Source organism: Kogia breviceps, chromosome 6, assembly GCF_026419965.1.
Source record: "Kogia breviceps isolate mKogBre1 chromosome 6, mKogBre1 haplotype 1, whole genome shotgun sequence".
Taxonomy (NCBI): domain Eukaryota; kingdom Metazoa; phylum Chordata; class Mammalia; order Artiodactyla; family Physeteridae; genus Kogia; species Kogia breviceps.
In genome coordinates, this window is record NC_081315.1 from 7,834,734 (window position 1) to 7,850,667 (window position 15,934).

Here is a 15,934-nt window from a genome sequence, read left to right on the forward strand (position 1 = left end):
GTTGTCCAGTGTTTGAAACCATTGATCATAAATTTTGACTAGTTTCTTATTTGTTTAAGGTAAGTGGGTAAATATGTTTCTGTTGCTCCATCAGGGCCAGGAACAGAAATCCTTTAAAAATAATTTTAACTTTAAAAAAAAGAATGAAAAAGATCAAATAAAATATATGACCATATGGAAATGAAAAGTGAGCTGGCATACGTAATAATTCATGAATTTCATAATAATTCATAATTTCATAATTCATGAAAGGAATTAAGGATTTAAAATAAATAATTAGGGAAATGAAAGCCACATTTAAAACTACAAAAATATGAAAAGTACAGTACATGGGGGACATGATTTGTAAAAATCCTATTAACAACAAAACCAGAAAATGACAGAAACCATTAGAAAGAGGATAATACAGAAATTAAACAGTAGTTCCAACATATGCATTATTGGTATCCTTGGATTAAGGGAACAAAACAAATCAAGCAGAATATTTCAAAATTATAAAAGTAGAAAGCTTTTCTAAAATAAATGAAAATTTTAATTTACTGATTAAACCTGTACAGTATTTCCCAGAAAAACAATTATGCAGAATGATCGACCCAAATGTGTACTCTTTAAAAAACTCACTAAACAGGTAACTTTTGGACAGAAAAATCAAGTCACCTGCTAAGGCTGAGAGAAAAAAAAAAAAAATGTGGGTTTAATCAGACCTCCTACTTCTCCATAGCAACATTTAATGACAGAGGAAGGTGGAGAAATGTTTCCAGAATCCTGAAAACAAGAAAAAAAAGATTGAGCCAAAAATATTGTGCCCAGCCCATTTGTTTTATGTTTATGGCAACAGAAAGGCATTCTCAATTTTGTACATGTTCTGGGAACGATGAGGCTTTAATGCGTCCGCCTTAAAAAAAACAAACAAAAGGAACAACAAAAAAAGAACTGCTTGATAAAAAAATCTATCCCAGAAAACTAAGTCGAGAGAAGGAACTCAAGGAAAGGGAACTCATATTTTAAAAGTCCTGGTAATGAGTACTGAATACACTTAAATGTATAAAATAAATATTATCTTTATTATTTTAGGGAAAAAATGAAAGTTTATAGACTTTGGCTACATAAAAGTTATTGTTAATTTTAAAAAGTGTTTGTTGGTGGAGAGTATACATTTGCTAATGTCCTTATCTTTCAAAAGAAGAGTCAAAGGCTACTGAAAAAAAATTGATGAATTAATAAAATAATTGCTTGATTCATTTAAAGAATTGATGATTGACATTAAAATTTACATTTGTAAGTAATTTCAAAATATCATTCAGACAGAAACTCAACACAGCTCACTAATGCTCTATGATCAACTGATGAGCAACAGCCCTTTATGGGTCACATACCAAAGGAGGGACCAGAAAGAGTCATTCAATACAATTAAACCATTAACACTTACAAATTTAAAAGCTCTTATATAGCCTGTGAGGAAGAGTGAGGGAAGCTACTGTAACCAAAGCAGGAAGGTATTACTAAAAGGTTAAGCACATAGATCAAAGGAACAGAACAGATCATCTAGAAGTAAACACTCATATACAGTCAATTGATTCTCAGTAATGGTACAAAGGTGATTCGGTAGAGAAAGGATAGTCTTTTCAACTAATAGTGCTGCAACAATTGGATATCCATATGTAAAAACAACAACAACAACCCTCTCTTCATACCTCACACCATAAACAAAAGTTATCTTTAAATGGATTGTGTGCTGAAATGTAAAACCTGAAATTATAAAACAAAATACGGGAGAAAATGTTCATGGCCTTAAGTGAAGCAAAGATTTCTTAAATAATATGATACCAAATGTACAATCCATAGAAAAAGTTCACAAATTGGACATTATCAAAATTATGAATTTATGCTATTAAAAAATACTATAAGAATGAAAAGACATCTTTAAAAGGTCCTTTGGAATAGTATTTATAGTAAAGATGTCAAAGACACTAAGAAAGAAAAGTATGGTTTGGCACCCCCCCAGATCTCTAATCTCCTAACACTTGCAGAGTGGGTTAGCCTACTAGCCACCCTATATGCCCTATTTAGCCCACTTAGCTCAGACGAGAGGGCCCGATTGTGTGTTCATATAGCATCTTATGCATATCATTGACACAACTCTTACCAGTCTGTATGATCCACTTCTATTCAAATCTATTAGTTTTAGTACTATTCCAGTTGCAAGAGACAGAAACCCAAACTTAAAATAAATTAAGCAAAAAAGAAATTCTTGGCTATCAAAGTCCAGGGTTAGATCTAACTTCAATTAGTGCTGGTTTCAGGGGCTCAAATGATGTCGTCAGAATCTGGTCATATTCTCTATCTCCTAGGACTCACCTAAGAGCTAGACTCCAAAACAATAACAACGAAAACAACAACAATAAAAACCTTCCCAGATGAGTGTCATACAGCACTCCCTGGGTAATTGCTTTATCTGTGTATAGCTTGTATTTGCAAGCTAATTATACGGACCTTGAAGGCAAAGACAACTTCTTTTGCACCCTAATCATATCTAAGATTATGCTAGATGGTTATAAAGCAGACACTCTGTAAAGTCTGGTAGATCTGGGAAAGCTGTAAGCATCATCCATTTTGGCACCAAAAGGCTTTGGAAAAAATTCTGACATCCTTTTGGAAATCTGGGCTAGTGAAAGTAGAGTTGCATTCAAATTTTTTGAATAACTACACCCAAATGGTAATAATGAAAAAGTTTGGGTTGGTAAAGAGAAAAGCCTCACACAATATTCCAAAGAGCTCTATTCTTGGCCCTATATTATTCAAAATTCTTTTGAATGTGGATAAAGACATATATCTGCATCTGACAAAGCGAGAATATGGCAAATTATAAAAATGTATTTTACAGTGTTCTTGAATAGCATGGCCACCCAAACTTTATCACTAATTCCATTTTGGTATTCTTCCAGTCTTCACATTATACATATTTTCATGTATATATATTGTTGGCTTCCATTATTCCTCTAGCATAAACATCTTGGCTGCCAGCTTGTCTAGACTTACGTCCTTACAACTCCAAATCTGGTGGGAAGAAAAGCTTTTTTTTTCCAAGAATTCAAAAAAAAAACAAAAATTCTGTTCTGATTTCCATTGGCTACAACCACAGCTCCCACGCCTGTTCTTAAATACCATTCACAGGTGTCAAGGGAACGTGACACTCCGGTTGGCCAAGCCTGAGATCCCCACCCACCACTTGGGAGCTTAGCGGTGGTGTCAGCCGCATGTGAGGCACTCAGGGACTCAGAACGGAGAGGGTTGTTTTCCCGAGAGAATTTGATTACAGTTATAATAAGAAAGGGAAAGGGCTGCTGGGCTGCTAAACTGCAAACTAAATGAGGCAGGGTCTCCGCACTCCAGGAGCATATAGCCCTACTCAGGAAGACTATGTTAATAGACATTTTCAACATCAGGTGGTAAATGTTGTGATAAAGGTTTGCAAGGTAGAGGGCAAGTAAATTCAAGCAGGGAGATATTTAAAATGGATAACCAACAAAGACCTATTGTATGGAACAGGGAACTGTGCTCAATATTATCTAACAACCTAAATGGGAAAGGAATTTGAAAAAGAACAGATACATGTATATGTATAACTGAATCGCTTTGCTGTACACCTGAAACTAACACATCATTGTTAATCAACTATACTCCAATATGAAATTAAAAGTTTTTAAAAAAAGGAAAAAAAATTCAAGCAGGGGGGCCAGGTTTGTGGCTAAGGAAGTTTCCAAAAGGAAATGATGCCTGAGTCTAGAAAGATTCATAAGTCTTTTCAATGTAGAAGACAGCTTGGGAGTGATGTAAAAATGTTTCCTTTTTTGTTTTTGTTTTTTACTGATGTCTTGTTAATTTACAATATTATATTAATTTCCGGTGTAAGTGGCATTGTTGACATATAAGACTTGATCTCCTTGAAGGTAGGAGTCATGTCTTATCTTTGCCTCGCCAGAATTCCACATGGTACCTGGCGTCTAGTGGATATTCTATATGTGTTTGATGAATTTATTAATATGCCCTCATTACGCCTTCAACGAAAATTCTGCAGGAATTTGTAAGGTTGGTATTTAACCATATTATTCAGAGAAGAAAACTGAGAGAGATTAGATCATCAAAAATCACAGTGCCAACCAACGATGGCTCCCGCGCAGAGGCAGGGACATATCCAAACCAAACTCCAGACATTTAGAAGAATACCACAAATTCCAGCTTGCATTATTAGAGCAGTAAAGTGAGAAATAAAGTAAACATTTTAGCATGGTTGGCAGTCCTTATAAAGCCCCAAGCACCAAATTTTCTTCCGATTTCAGATGTCAAGTGATTAAAAACTTATTTTACAATGTTCTTGAATAACTAAGGGCTGAGAAAAAAATTGAGAGAGAAACGTGTTTGTTTGGGTGGGTTGCTAGGCAACACCACACATACCAGAGCCTCCTTTTGGATTTCCTTTTGAAGGTGGAATCTGTGGGACCAATGGGTACTTCAGCTTGCGTCTGCTTCATCAGTTCAAATTGGAAAATAAAAGCAAGACAGGAGACAAACGGGCAATTCTAATAGTACAGAAGTCAGAGGTGTAGAGAATGCTAAGCATTAAATTAGGCTAGACTGTTTTTAAAGTTGACCTTTAAATGACTTCTCTGAGTGTCCTCAGTGGTACTAACACTAATAGGTGAGGTTTTGTAAGTGTGTCCCCAGAAGAATCAACCACACAGATGAAACAAAACCAAACAGTATCCAAGCTGTATTATCTATCCCACACAGTATTTCAGGCCCTATAGATTACTGAAATTTGTAATATGGCAATAGGATGTAGCAACCAGAAGAAGAAAAATATGAGTTTGTGTATCTCACTTATTTAATAAGAGATAACTTCTTATGAGGAATAGAGTTTTACGATGGGTACTAAAGGAAAGAATTCTGTGGGAAAGGAGAGAAATTTACAACCTCAGGGCCTGCTGGAGCAAAAGCGAGGAGCTCTGAAGGGGCAAAAAAAAAGTCAAGGTAAAAGCAGGAAAGAGAATATTGGTAAGCCAGAAAGAATGAGTAAATATTTGAGCAGGAAATATATCAGACAGCTGGGGAAGGGTTTATGAAGACTAAGACTGAAATTAGTAGAGAGACTCCTACAATGTAGGATTTTAAAACACTGTGGATCAAATACTACCCAAGTCATATTACACAAATATTGCTGTGCATTTTTAAAAAGCATATTTCTTTCAAGGATCTGTGATTTGAGTTTCAGGTAAGCACACATCTAAATCTGAACTATGTATGTGTGGACACATTTTCAATCAATCTGCATTCTTTGAGGGACGGGGTATAGTCTTAGAAAGAATATTTCAGATTTTGTTTTAAATAATTGACACTACAGAAAGGGGGCATGTTATTATCATTAATTACAGAATAAAGTCTGTACTAACGATGCATCTGAGGCCTTCCATGATCTGGCCTGCCTACCTGCGCTTCCCACGCCAGCCTGAGCATGAGCTGTCTCTCCTCTCAACCCCTCCCATGCTGAAAACCTTCACTGCTGACTTGACACTAAATTCTATTCTCCCATCTCTTGTTATTTAGACTCAGTGTATGTATCTCTCCCTCGAGATTATAACTCCCTGAAGGATGTGTCCAAATAGTATTTCGTTTTGTATATTCTGACTAAAATAATAATGTTATTTACTATGTATAGTAAATGCACAGAATTTGAACTGAATACGTAGATAGCAGTTGAATTAATTTGTTTATTATTCCTTGATATTATTGTTTTTCCATTCAGTCTCCTCCTTATGTCTCTGGACTCTAGGCCTGCTAGCAGAAAACAGGAAGAACAAACAAGAAATGAATAAGCAGAAATCTATTGTCTTCTAAACCTTGAACTCTGAAAAATCAAAATATCCTTGGGAGACAAATATCGTAAAACGAAAAACAGCATTTTGAGCAGGGAACATAATAGCTTCAAGTGGGCATAAGCTATTCCAAGGGCCCTTGGAGCCCGGAGGAGAAGTGGTGGTATGCAAAAGCTAAAAAGACCTCTACATGAAGAATTAGGAACCCCTGTCATAGCCAGAGGTCTAGCTGTGTGCCTTAAAATGACTGTACCTGACTAGATTCATTCATTTCCCCAACCAATCCGCGGGGAATGCAAGCTCTTTAATGGCGGGGCTTTTCACTATTGTCACTGCTTGCCCTCTGTCCTGGCGTTGTGCCTGGCTCCTACTAGGCGCTCAGTAAGTATCTGTTATGGAATCCTCTGTCTTGGTCATGGAGGGTCCATCCTCAAGAAGCTCAAAGTCTGGTTAGGACAAAGACTTCCAAATATGCAATTATAATAGCTGAAAATACTTATCCTAAGTCAGCTATAAGAGCTCAAAATGCTAACACCTGAGCAGTTACCATGTACCAGGCAGTGTTCCCATGCCTTACATGTATTAATTCACCTAATCGTCACAACAACGCTGTGAGGTGAACACTATTATTATTTCCATCTTCCGGCACAACGAGGTAAAGCCACTTGGCCAAGGTCACACAGCTAGAACGTGGCCGAGCAGGAACTGAACCAGGGTTCAGAAGTAGCACAGTGTAGGCACACGACTAGGAGTTAGTCTGACTCAAAGACCTCTGAAGCTTCCCCTAGGCCTGGGATTGCAGAAGATGGCACCCCAGGTGACAGTGAAGTGCTAGGAATACGAGGGAAATGTTTCATGAAACCACATCCATTTGGAACATACTGGTGCTTCTCAAACATAGGATGCTCCAGAATCCTCAGAGAAGATTCAGAATTTCAGGCCTGGAATCCTGCAGTTTCTGAATCCATAAGGTTGGAGTGGGGACGTGGCATGTGTATTTTTAAACAAGTGCCACACTGATGTTGAGAATCATGTTTTTAAAATACTAAACTAGGGCTTCCCTGTAGGGCTTCCCTGGTGGCGCAGTGGTTGAGAGTCCGCCTGCCGATGCAGGGGACACGGGTTCGCGCCCCGGTCCGGGAAGATCCCACGTGCCGCGGAGCGGCTGGGCCCGTGAGCCGTGGCCGCTGAGCCTGCGCGTCCGGAGCCTGTGCTCCGCAACGGGAGAGGCCACAACAGTGAGAGGCCCGCGTACCGCAAAAAAAAACCAAAACGAAACTAGACCTATTCTCCAGCAGAACACTTTGGCTGAGATTCTGCTCTTTTTTCTCAGGCCTGGCTCTCCTCTGGCCAGGTGTCTGTCGGGAATCCTTTGAAGATGCAATCTGGCAGTGCTCTGTTGCGGGCACCGGCATCTGCAGAGGCTCCTCAGACAACAGGCATCACAAACCCTACCCAGGACAGTTATTTCCAGTTTATTCGTCTGTCTGCTCTTGGAGGCAGGGGCTGTGTCATGCTGTGCTCTACACGCCAGCTCCTAATTCAGTGTGCAGGAAATGTCTTCGGAAGGAGACTTGATGGACTGCATCAGCCCTGCCCTTAAGAAGCTCATAGTTAAGTGAAGGACACAGATGCCTGAACAGATGAACTACAGGATTAGGTGATAGGTAGCGTGATTACCTAAATACGAGCAGCACGCTAACGGGGGCACAGGGAAACAGCGAGGCGCGCTGCACAGGTGGAAACCATGCTGGAAAAGCAGACTGGGAGCTGTAATGGGCTGAATTGCGTCCGCCTCAGAAATTCACATGTCGAAGTCTAACCCTAACCCCTCCAATCAGAGTACCTCAGAAGGTGACGGTATTTGGAGACGGGGTCTTTGAAAAGGTAATTAACTTAAAATGCGATCATTAGAGGGGGCCCTAATCCGATCTGACTGGTGTCCTCAGAAGGAGAGGAAATTGAGGCATAGACACATACAGAGGGACGAGCATGTGAAGACACAGGGAGAAGACGGCCACCTACAAGCCAAGGAGGGAGACCTCAGAAGAAACCAACCCTGCCAACCCCTTGACCTTAGACTTCCAGCCTCTAGAACTGTGAGAAAATACATGTCTGTCGTTTGAGACCCCCAGTCTGTGGTACTTTGTTACGACAGCCCTAGCAAAAAATATACAGGAGCAGATTATGAAGATCTACCAAGCCAAACTACAGAAATTAAATTTTACCCTTCAAGCTGTCAGAAGCCTCCACGGTGTCTAAGCATCAGTGTGACATGAGCAGGTTTGGTTCCGAACACAATCTGGAAACAGCGGGTACCCGGAAGTGAAGAATGATGGTGGAGGTGACAGATCCACTGTTCCAATGCAGAAGAAAACAAGCTGTGGACTGAATCATTGACAAGGGGAGTGAATACCAGAGGTCCTAATCAGAGAGACCTTTGTGGGTCAAAAGTGACACAACTGGGGGAAGTGAGGTGTTGGAGGTGAAGAGCAGACAGATGAGGTCATCATGAAGAAGTGTACTCTGGGGACTGAGGATGCCTCCGATCTCAACTGGGGACACTGCAGGTGAAGCAGGCTTAAAAGAAGAAGGGAAAAGATAATAAACTTCCCTTGGGCTGGGTGAAGTTCGAGACAACTGCAGCGCGTCGAGCTGGATGTGCTCCGGAGAGCGAGCGGGAATAAAGCTCAGGACCTGGAGCCTGAGGCGGGATTCCGTGACTCACGGACGGGGAGGGGGTGGGAAGGGGGCGGTCGAGCTCTGCGGAGCATCAGCGATCCAAGAGCCCCGCGGCCGAATCCTCGGGGTCCCCGCAACGCGTGGACAGAGGAGCCAACCAGAGAGTCAGGAAACCCTCCGAAAAGCAGCAGGAGTGGGGCGGGGGGTGAGCGCGCCAAAGGCCAAGGAAGTCAGCGCTAGGACTCTGTTAGGAGTTTGCTGGTAGTTTTCAAACGGAGGAAGGATGTTTGCCCCTGCTGCAGACCGGCTCGGGCTGGATCTCGCTTGTTCACGCCGTCGCATAAAGGGGTTTCCCTCTCTCCCTGCACCGCGGTCAACCGAGGCAAAAGTGGCTGGCGGCTAGCAGGGACCCAAGCACCCTCTCAGGGTGGCGCAGGCAGTGCCAGCTCCGGAAGCCCTTCCACCCGAACGGAATGGGGGCGCCCAGGCTCCGGCTGCACTCGGGACACGGGCCCAGGCGCCGCTCGCCCGGCGCGCCGGCCGCGGGGGCGGCTGCCTCGCGCCTCCCCCTGCAGCGCGCCGCGGCCGCTGGGCGAGGCGAGGCGAGGCGGGGGGAGGCGGGCCGAGGGGGCGGGCGAGGGACGCGGGACTCTGGGGAGCTCGGGGGCGGAGAGCAGGAGGCGGCGGGCCCCGGGAAGAAAGGAACATGGCTCCTGCGGCGGACAGCGCCGAGCGCGGCACGGGGCGACGGCGCGCCGGGCGCCAGTGACCGCGATGGTGAACTCGAGCCGCGTGCAGCCGCAGCAGCCCGGGGACGCGAAGCGGACGCCGGCGCCCCGAGCGGCGGGCCCGGGCCGGCTGATGGCGGGCGGGCGGGCCGCGGGCGCCGGCCTCGCCGGCCCGGGCGGCCTCCGCGAGCAGAGGGGCCTGGAGATCGAGATGGAGCGCATCCGGCAGGCGGCCGCGCGGGACCCCCCGGCCGGAGCCTCGGCCTCCCCATCTCCTCCGCTCTCGTCGTGCTCGCGGCAGGCGTGGAGCCGCGACAACCCGGGCTTCGAGGCCGAGGAGGAGGAGGAGGAAGAGGAGGTGGAGGGAGAAGAAGGGGGAATGGTGGTGGAGATGGACGTAGAGTGGCGCCCGGGCAGCCGGAGGTCGGTCGCCTCCTCGGCCGTGAGCTCTGTGGGCGCCCGGGGCCGGGGGCTGGGGGGCTACCACGGCGCGGGCCCTCCGAACGGGAGGCGGCGCCAGCGAGAGGACCAGGGCCCGCCGAGCCCCAGACCGGCCGGCGGCGGCGGCGGCGGCGGCGGAGACCCGCTGCATCGCCACCTCCCCCTGGACGGGCAGCTGCCCCGAGTGGCCTGGGCCGAGAGGCTGGTTCGCGGGCTGCGAGGTAAGAGCGCGACCCTCGGCGGCTGATGCACAAACCAGAAGTGCGGGCGCCGGCGGAGCCATCGCCCGCGGAAGGGCAGCTCTCCGGGGCTCCCGCTCGCGTTCCCATTGCGTCCCCGCCTCCCTAGGAAGCGTCTTCCGCACCTTTGCTAATTCCGTTCTATTTCCGGTACCCAGCACGGAATTCCACTGCGCCCTTGTTGGTGCAAATTTATTGGATACCTCCTTCTTCTAAAAGATGTGTCAGCTTAGGTTTACCTTTGGAAATAAGTGAAAGCCGTATATTAGAGAGAAGGGGTACATCTGGAGATTTTTTTTTTTTTTTCTTGTAGGGAAAAAAAATATTCTAAGGCAACTAATGGTGGTTGCAACTGCATATTTGCGAATTTCACTAAATGAAAACGAAACTTCTGTGCTAGTAGTACCCATGGTCTTTCACTGTCCTGGATGCCCTATTGCCCCTTATCCCTTTCCGGAATGGGTACGCAGTACAGTGTCCTAGTTGTGGAAGGAGTGTCATTGGACAGTCGTTGATGTAGTTTGGGCGGTGTCTGGTTGTTTGGGGGAGAGGGGAGCTGTTAAGAACACCACGAATAGAATAAAATGTCTAGGAAAACAGTTATTCGGCCATTTCTAAGTCTAGGTATTTTTCTAAAACGGTTGCAAAGTAAATGCTAATGTTGTTTAAAAAACTTGAAAGTATGTTTTTAAATAACTAAGTTAATGTTCTTTGAAGTTCCAATGAGACAGTGAGGTCATCAGATACCAGCTGTGTGGAAATGTGTCAGAGTTCGGTGCACCCAGCTCTCCAAAAGGCAGGGAAGGAATCTTCAAAATTGCCAGTGCTCATTAAGAGGACACACATTTTCCAAGAGCAAATGGGATCCTGTTTTTGCAAAGTTTTGTCAGAGGCAAAAGAGGAAAAGAGTTGCATTGGCTCTTGCCATCCAAGTGACTTTAACCTCTACTTTTAAGAGTTTTCTATCCTCAGTTCTTTTGAAAATTTCCCTTCCCTTCTCTTCCTGTCAGTTTTGAAAATCTCGCACAAAAAGCTATCCAGGTGTTTTTACAGCAACGTGATTAACACCAAGTCAGACCTATACCCGAACCCCAGTTCTACCACATATTGGCTACATGACCTCGAGCAAATTGCCTGACCTCTCTGATCCTCAGTTTTTGACTTTTTTTTTTTTTTAAAGAGATAATCATAATACTTAGTTCTTGACTTGGGAGGATTAAATGAGGTGAAACGTAAAACGTGTAGCAAGTCTCTGCCATGTTGTGAGTGCTTCCTAAATAGAAATTAAATCATAGATTCTAAAAGTGTACATTTTGGTACTTTTACACAGTGATTATGCTAGTTAATTTGATTCAGAGCATGGAGCGGACCAAAAGGTCCTTTTTGAATAACCTGTGTGAGTAGATTAGCAAAAAACTCTCATACTTTTTTAAGGTTGTTAAATTGTTTTAATTGTGCTTTGTAAAGTATTCACTGAAATGAGAGGAGTTTCTTATAAGTTAATAAATAATGGAAAGTTATGATCCTGTTAATTCAGCTTAAGTATTTGATAACACTTAATGTTCTTTGAATAAACTCAATAATGGAATATAATGAAATGAAATATGAGTGTATGTGTAAGTTTATCTCTTTTAAAGAAAAGTTTCAGAAAATTTACAATGAATAAGGTAACAGTAAAACTTCTAGTCAAACCTTATCAATGGTCTAATTAGTAGGAGAATAGAATCATGAAAATCTTTTTCACAGAAAAATTTAGAATAAATTGTATCTTATTTCTTTTATGAAGAAATATAATTGATATTCTTGTCACTTATTAAGTAACATTTGTTAAATAATTAGTGACTATACTAGGTGCTACCAAAAAAAGAAAAAAAAAAAAACCTAAAATAGCACATCACCATTTTCCTATGGACAGAAACCCAGAAAAGTGAAATGAATAACCATGAATGAGTTGTGATTTTTTTTTTCCCCTCTTGGGATACCGATGACAAAAACCTTATATACATTCTATAGTAGTGCCCAGGGTCAGAAGAGAGAGTGACTTGGAATTTCTAAAGGTAGCAGCAATTCCTCAAATTTGGAGTGGTCAGGAGCTTGCTTGGAGGTCTCCAACCTTTGTGACTTTATGTAACTCACTCAGACTTCCTGGCCTCTGTTCCTCATATATAAAATGGAAGAGTTGAACCTAATCTTCAAGGTCCCTTCTAGCTTCAGCATACCCTGTGTTGTTGTTAAATGACATGAATCTGAGCTGGACAGCAAATGGTCATTTCTCTCCTTGGACACTAAATAGATCTATCCTCGTAGCAGGAGTAAGATAGCAATGAAGAAATGTTTGAGGCCTGATTATGGGAAGCACTGTGTCTAAGGAATTAAGGAATTAAGAATTTACCCCTAAATATTAGGAAGCCGTTGACAAATTTTGAACAGGAGCAGAGCACATTGAAAGGGAAAATGAGTCAAGCGGTGTGCTGGGCAGGAGAGCTTGCAGAAGGGGACAGGGAAGCAGGAGGACCAGGCAGGAGGCACAGCGAGGGGGTTGGCGAAGGCCTGCACCCAAAGAAGCAAAGGATGCTGGGAGATTGAAAGACTGCTCCAAGCTAAAAGGTGTCCCCAACCCAACCATCTTGTTTACATTTTTCTTAGCAAACGCTTATTAATTCCGAGATAAAATTTGAGACTCTACATGAGTTATCATATTTTCTGAATTTCCAAAGTTGAATGTGTTTTATGGATGTATCAGTTTACCAAAGTCACCTTCTGTTTGTTGTTTCAGACATACATGCTTGGTTGGTTTTTTGTTTGTTTTCCTGGAGAAAGCATAAAGAACTAGCTGTATTGGTCAGGGTGGGCTAAGCTGCTGTAACAAATAGATACCTCCTCTCCCATTCACTATATTGTATCATCACTGTCCATATCCAGAGCCTTTTTATCATCCCAAATAGAAGGTCAGCCCGTTGAACAATAACTCGCGGATCCCCTCCTCTTCCCCGCACCCCCAGCCTCTCTTCCGCTCTCTGACTCTATGAATTTTCCTCTACTGGGTACCTCATATTAGTGGAATCACGCAGTATTTGTCCTTTCATATCTGGCAGCTTATTTCACTTCGTGTAATGTTTTCGAGGTTTATCCGTGTTGTAGGATGGGTCCGAACTTCATTTTTGATGACTGCATAGTAATCCCTTGTATGTATAGACCACATTTTGTTTATCCGTTCATCAGTTGATGAACACTGGGGTTGTTTCTGCCTTTTGGCTCTTACGACTTTCCCTTTATTTTTAATCCAACCCTCCATAATTGCTTCCTTTCCCCTTTTTATTTGCACTATAATTGTGAACAAATGAGATTTTGTATCTTCATTGCATGGGGATTTTTTTTGAGGGAGGGTTGCTGCTCTGCGGGGTGTGATAAGGCTATGCTAGTAACAGAAGTTGTGCAGTCAACAAACTTTTATTGAGCATCTCCCTTGTGGTAGGTACTAGGGATACATACAGAGATGAATAATACAAGATCCAAACTCCCAAGGAATTTAGAGTTCAGCAGTGCAATCCTCAGTGCAACTGGGATGGAAGAATGCCAGCTGAAAGAGAGAAACCATCAAAACTGTGGACCAACTCCATGTGAGGGTTATGAAAAGGGCCTATTCTAGGATGAAACCCATGTTTCTGGGTTGGTACCATTACCCCACACAGGGCAAGTAGGCTTCTAGAGAAAGGAAAAAAAGAGAAATCTCAGTTTGGGGCATGTGAGTGTGAGTTGTCTGTGGAATGTGCAGGTAGATCTGGCCATCAGCTGTGGCACATACCTGTCTGCATCTCAGGAGGGGGCTGCCTAAGAAATTGGAGATTCAGGCGTCAGTATCATAAGGTAGCAACTGACTATTCTGTAGAAAACGGACCAATAGTAAAAAGTCACTTCCCTTTCTGAAGGTGTCCCTGCAATTCAAATCACTATGAAGAAGGATTGTATTTAGCTTCCTAAGCAAGGCCCACGTGTGTCTAAGCACAAGAACAGGATTCTTTTATGATGTGAGTGCAATGAGAATTTGGTCAGGATATTCACAATGACTTCAAAGTCCACATGGATTTGGGTCTCCACGCCATTCTCAAATCTGGACCAGCTAGGCGTCAGAAGTAGGACATTTCCGATTTGGACCTGTTTCTGAAGCCATAAAAGGGCCCCTTCCCGCCACTCTATTGCTGTAACCATAATATTTCTAATTCCCAGAACAATCCCACAGAGCGATACTCCCACCTCATCTCCAAATGAGGAAGTGGGGGCTCGTGGCATTAGGTAAGGTCTCACGGCTCCTAAGTGGCTGACCCTTCATTTGAACACAGCTTGGATTCCAGACCTCCACACTGCACCTTGTCACGGTCAGAGAGCCATAGTGGGCTGATGGGTTTCAGATGGGACAGGGTTAATGTGAGGCAAAAGGGCCACACTGAATTGTTTTTACCATGGAACTGAGATATTAACAGGTGAAATGATACAGTCGCTGGAATTAGCTTCAAAATAATTGACGAGTGGGTGAGGGTTTCCATGGATCAAGGGTGGTGTTGAGTTGATAACTGTTGAAGCTGGGTGGGGGATACATGGGAGTTCGTTATATCATTCTCTCTTTGTGATATTTTTTTATATATATTGCAAAGTAAAAGGGGTTTGGAAGCATTTGGATAAAAGAGTTGCCAAATGGCATTTTTTCCAAAGTCAGTTGTTTATGTTGGAGACCTTTTTGGTGTTTTGGATTACTCATCTCAGAGTTCTCCCGTATGCATATGAATAAGTAACACTTACCGTTGAGGTGATGTGCTCTGACGCTGGGCTCTGGCATTGACTAAGCACCTTCTTACACAGGAAGGAAATTGCATGTTGTCCCGTGTCCCCTCATATCCTGTTCTTCTACCAGATGGAGGCACGTTACGTACTGAACGTGAGTGCCTGGAGGTCCTCCCTCCGCAGCTGGGATGGTGGCGGGAAAAGACAACAGCTGTTTTTGAAGAATGCTCCCATTTTGGACCTGAACGCTACCCTTCACCGTTCTTATTCTATCATCCCTGATGGTAACTACACACGGGAAGGAGCTGGCTACAGGACGGCTGTTTCTTCCATTTGTGGATGCAGCATTTCTTACCCGTCAGGATGTGCAGGGGTCCCTGTGTCCTAAGACTGACCCTACTCTGCACACACCCAGTGGGGAAACTGGATGACATTTGTCAAGCAATAAGTATTTGAGGAGGCAGCTAGAGAAATTTAGAAGAGAGTAAATGCATAGAAATATACTCACATAAAATATAAATAAAAGGGCTGGTTTCTTTTCATTTGAAATGTTTCATTCAAGGGCTCGAATTAAATTGCCCTAGACCATTGAAAATTTAGCCTGAAGAAAATTCGATAGGAGTTTGGTGTTTTCTGTTTATAGGTCAAGCAAAACCGTTTGCAAATATTAAGAACCATGATTTTTCCTTATTGCATAATTGTTTATAAACCACGGGAAAGAGTGAAATCACTGACCCAGTGAGACAAGGCAGCAGTCTCTCCCGGATGGTCAGGGGACTAGCAGTTTCCACTTATGTGTATATTTTAGACCTGGCCTCCAAAGGAGATACGCCCAGAGAAATGGTGTGGTTTTGTCCAGGGCTACTGAGCCTAATATTTGGCTGCCTCTGTGTTCTTCTGAGCTGTAATTTTCCATGTCATCTGAAGTTCGTAATAATTCTTTACTGTGGTGGAGTTTCAGCGAGCAGACATTCTGCTTGGTGCATTTCTTCTGAGTGAGTAAATCCCCTGACAGCCACCAGGTGTGGGTAGAAGCGAACCTGGTTATAAGTCGCGTCCCACTTTCGGCGCGGTGAAACCTAGGACTCGTAACCCAGTGCCTTTGAGGGCAGATGCTGATTTTTCCTAAAATAAATTTGAGAGAAAAGAAAAGGAAATGAAATACCCCAATTTTGGAGTAGAACTAATGTAT

At 43.4% G+C, this 15,934-nt stretch overlaps 1 protein-coding gene across 3 annotated transcripts in view; it reads left to right on the forward strand.

The window, feature by feature from the left end:
- Positions 1-9,214: 9,214 nt before the first annotated feature.
- The window catches only part of PKD2 (polycystin 2, transient receptor potential cation channel), a 54,362-nt gene continuing 47,642 nt past the window's right edge, over positions 9,215-15,934 (forward strand). For 2 of the 3 annotated variants that reach the window (XM_067035473.1, XM_067035474.1), the window contains exon 1: positions 9,232-9,945. In XM_067035473.1, coding sequence (XP_066891574.1) covers positions 9,330-9,945 — 616 coding nt within the window. In that variant the 5' untranslated portion in view covers positions 9,232-9,329. Of the gene's footprint in view, positions 9,946-15,934 lie in introns of all 3 variants that reach the window. The other variant, XM_059066841.2, reaches the window with a different exon arrangement.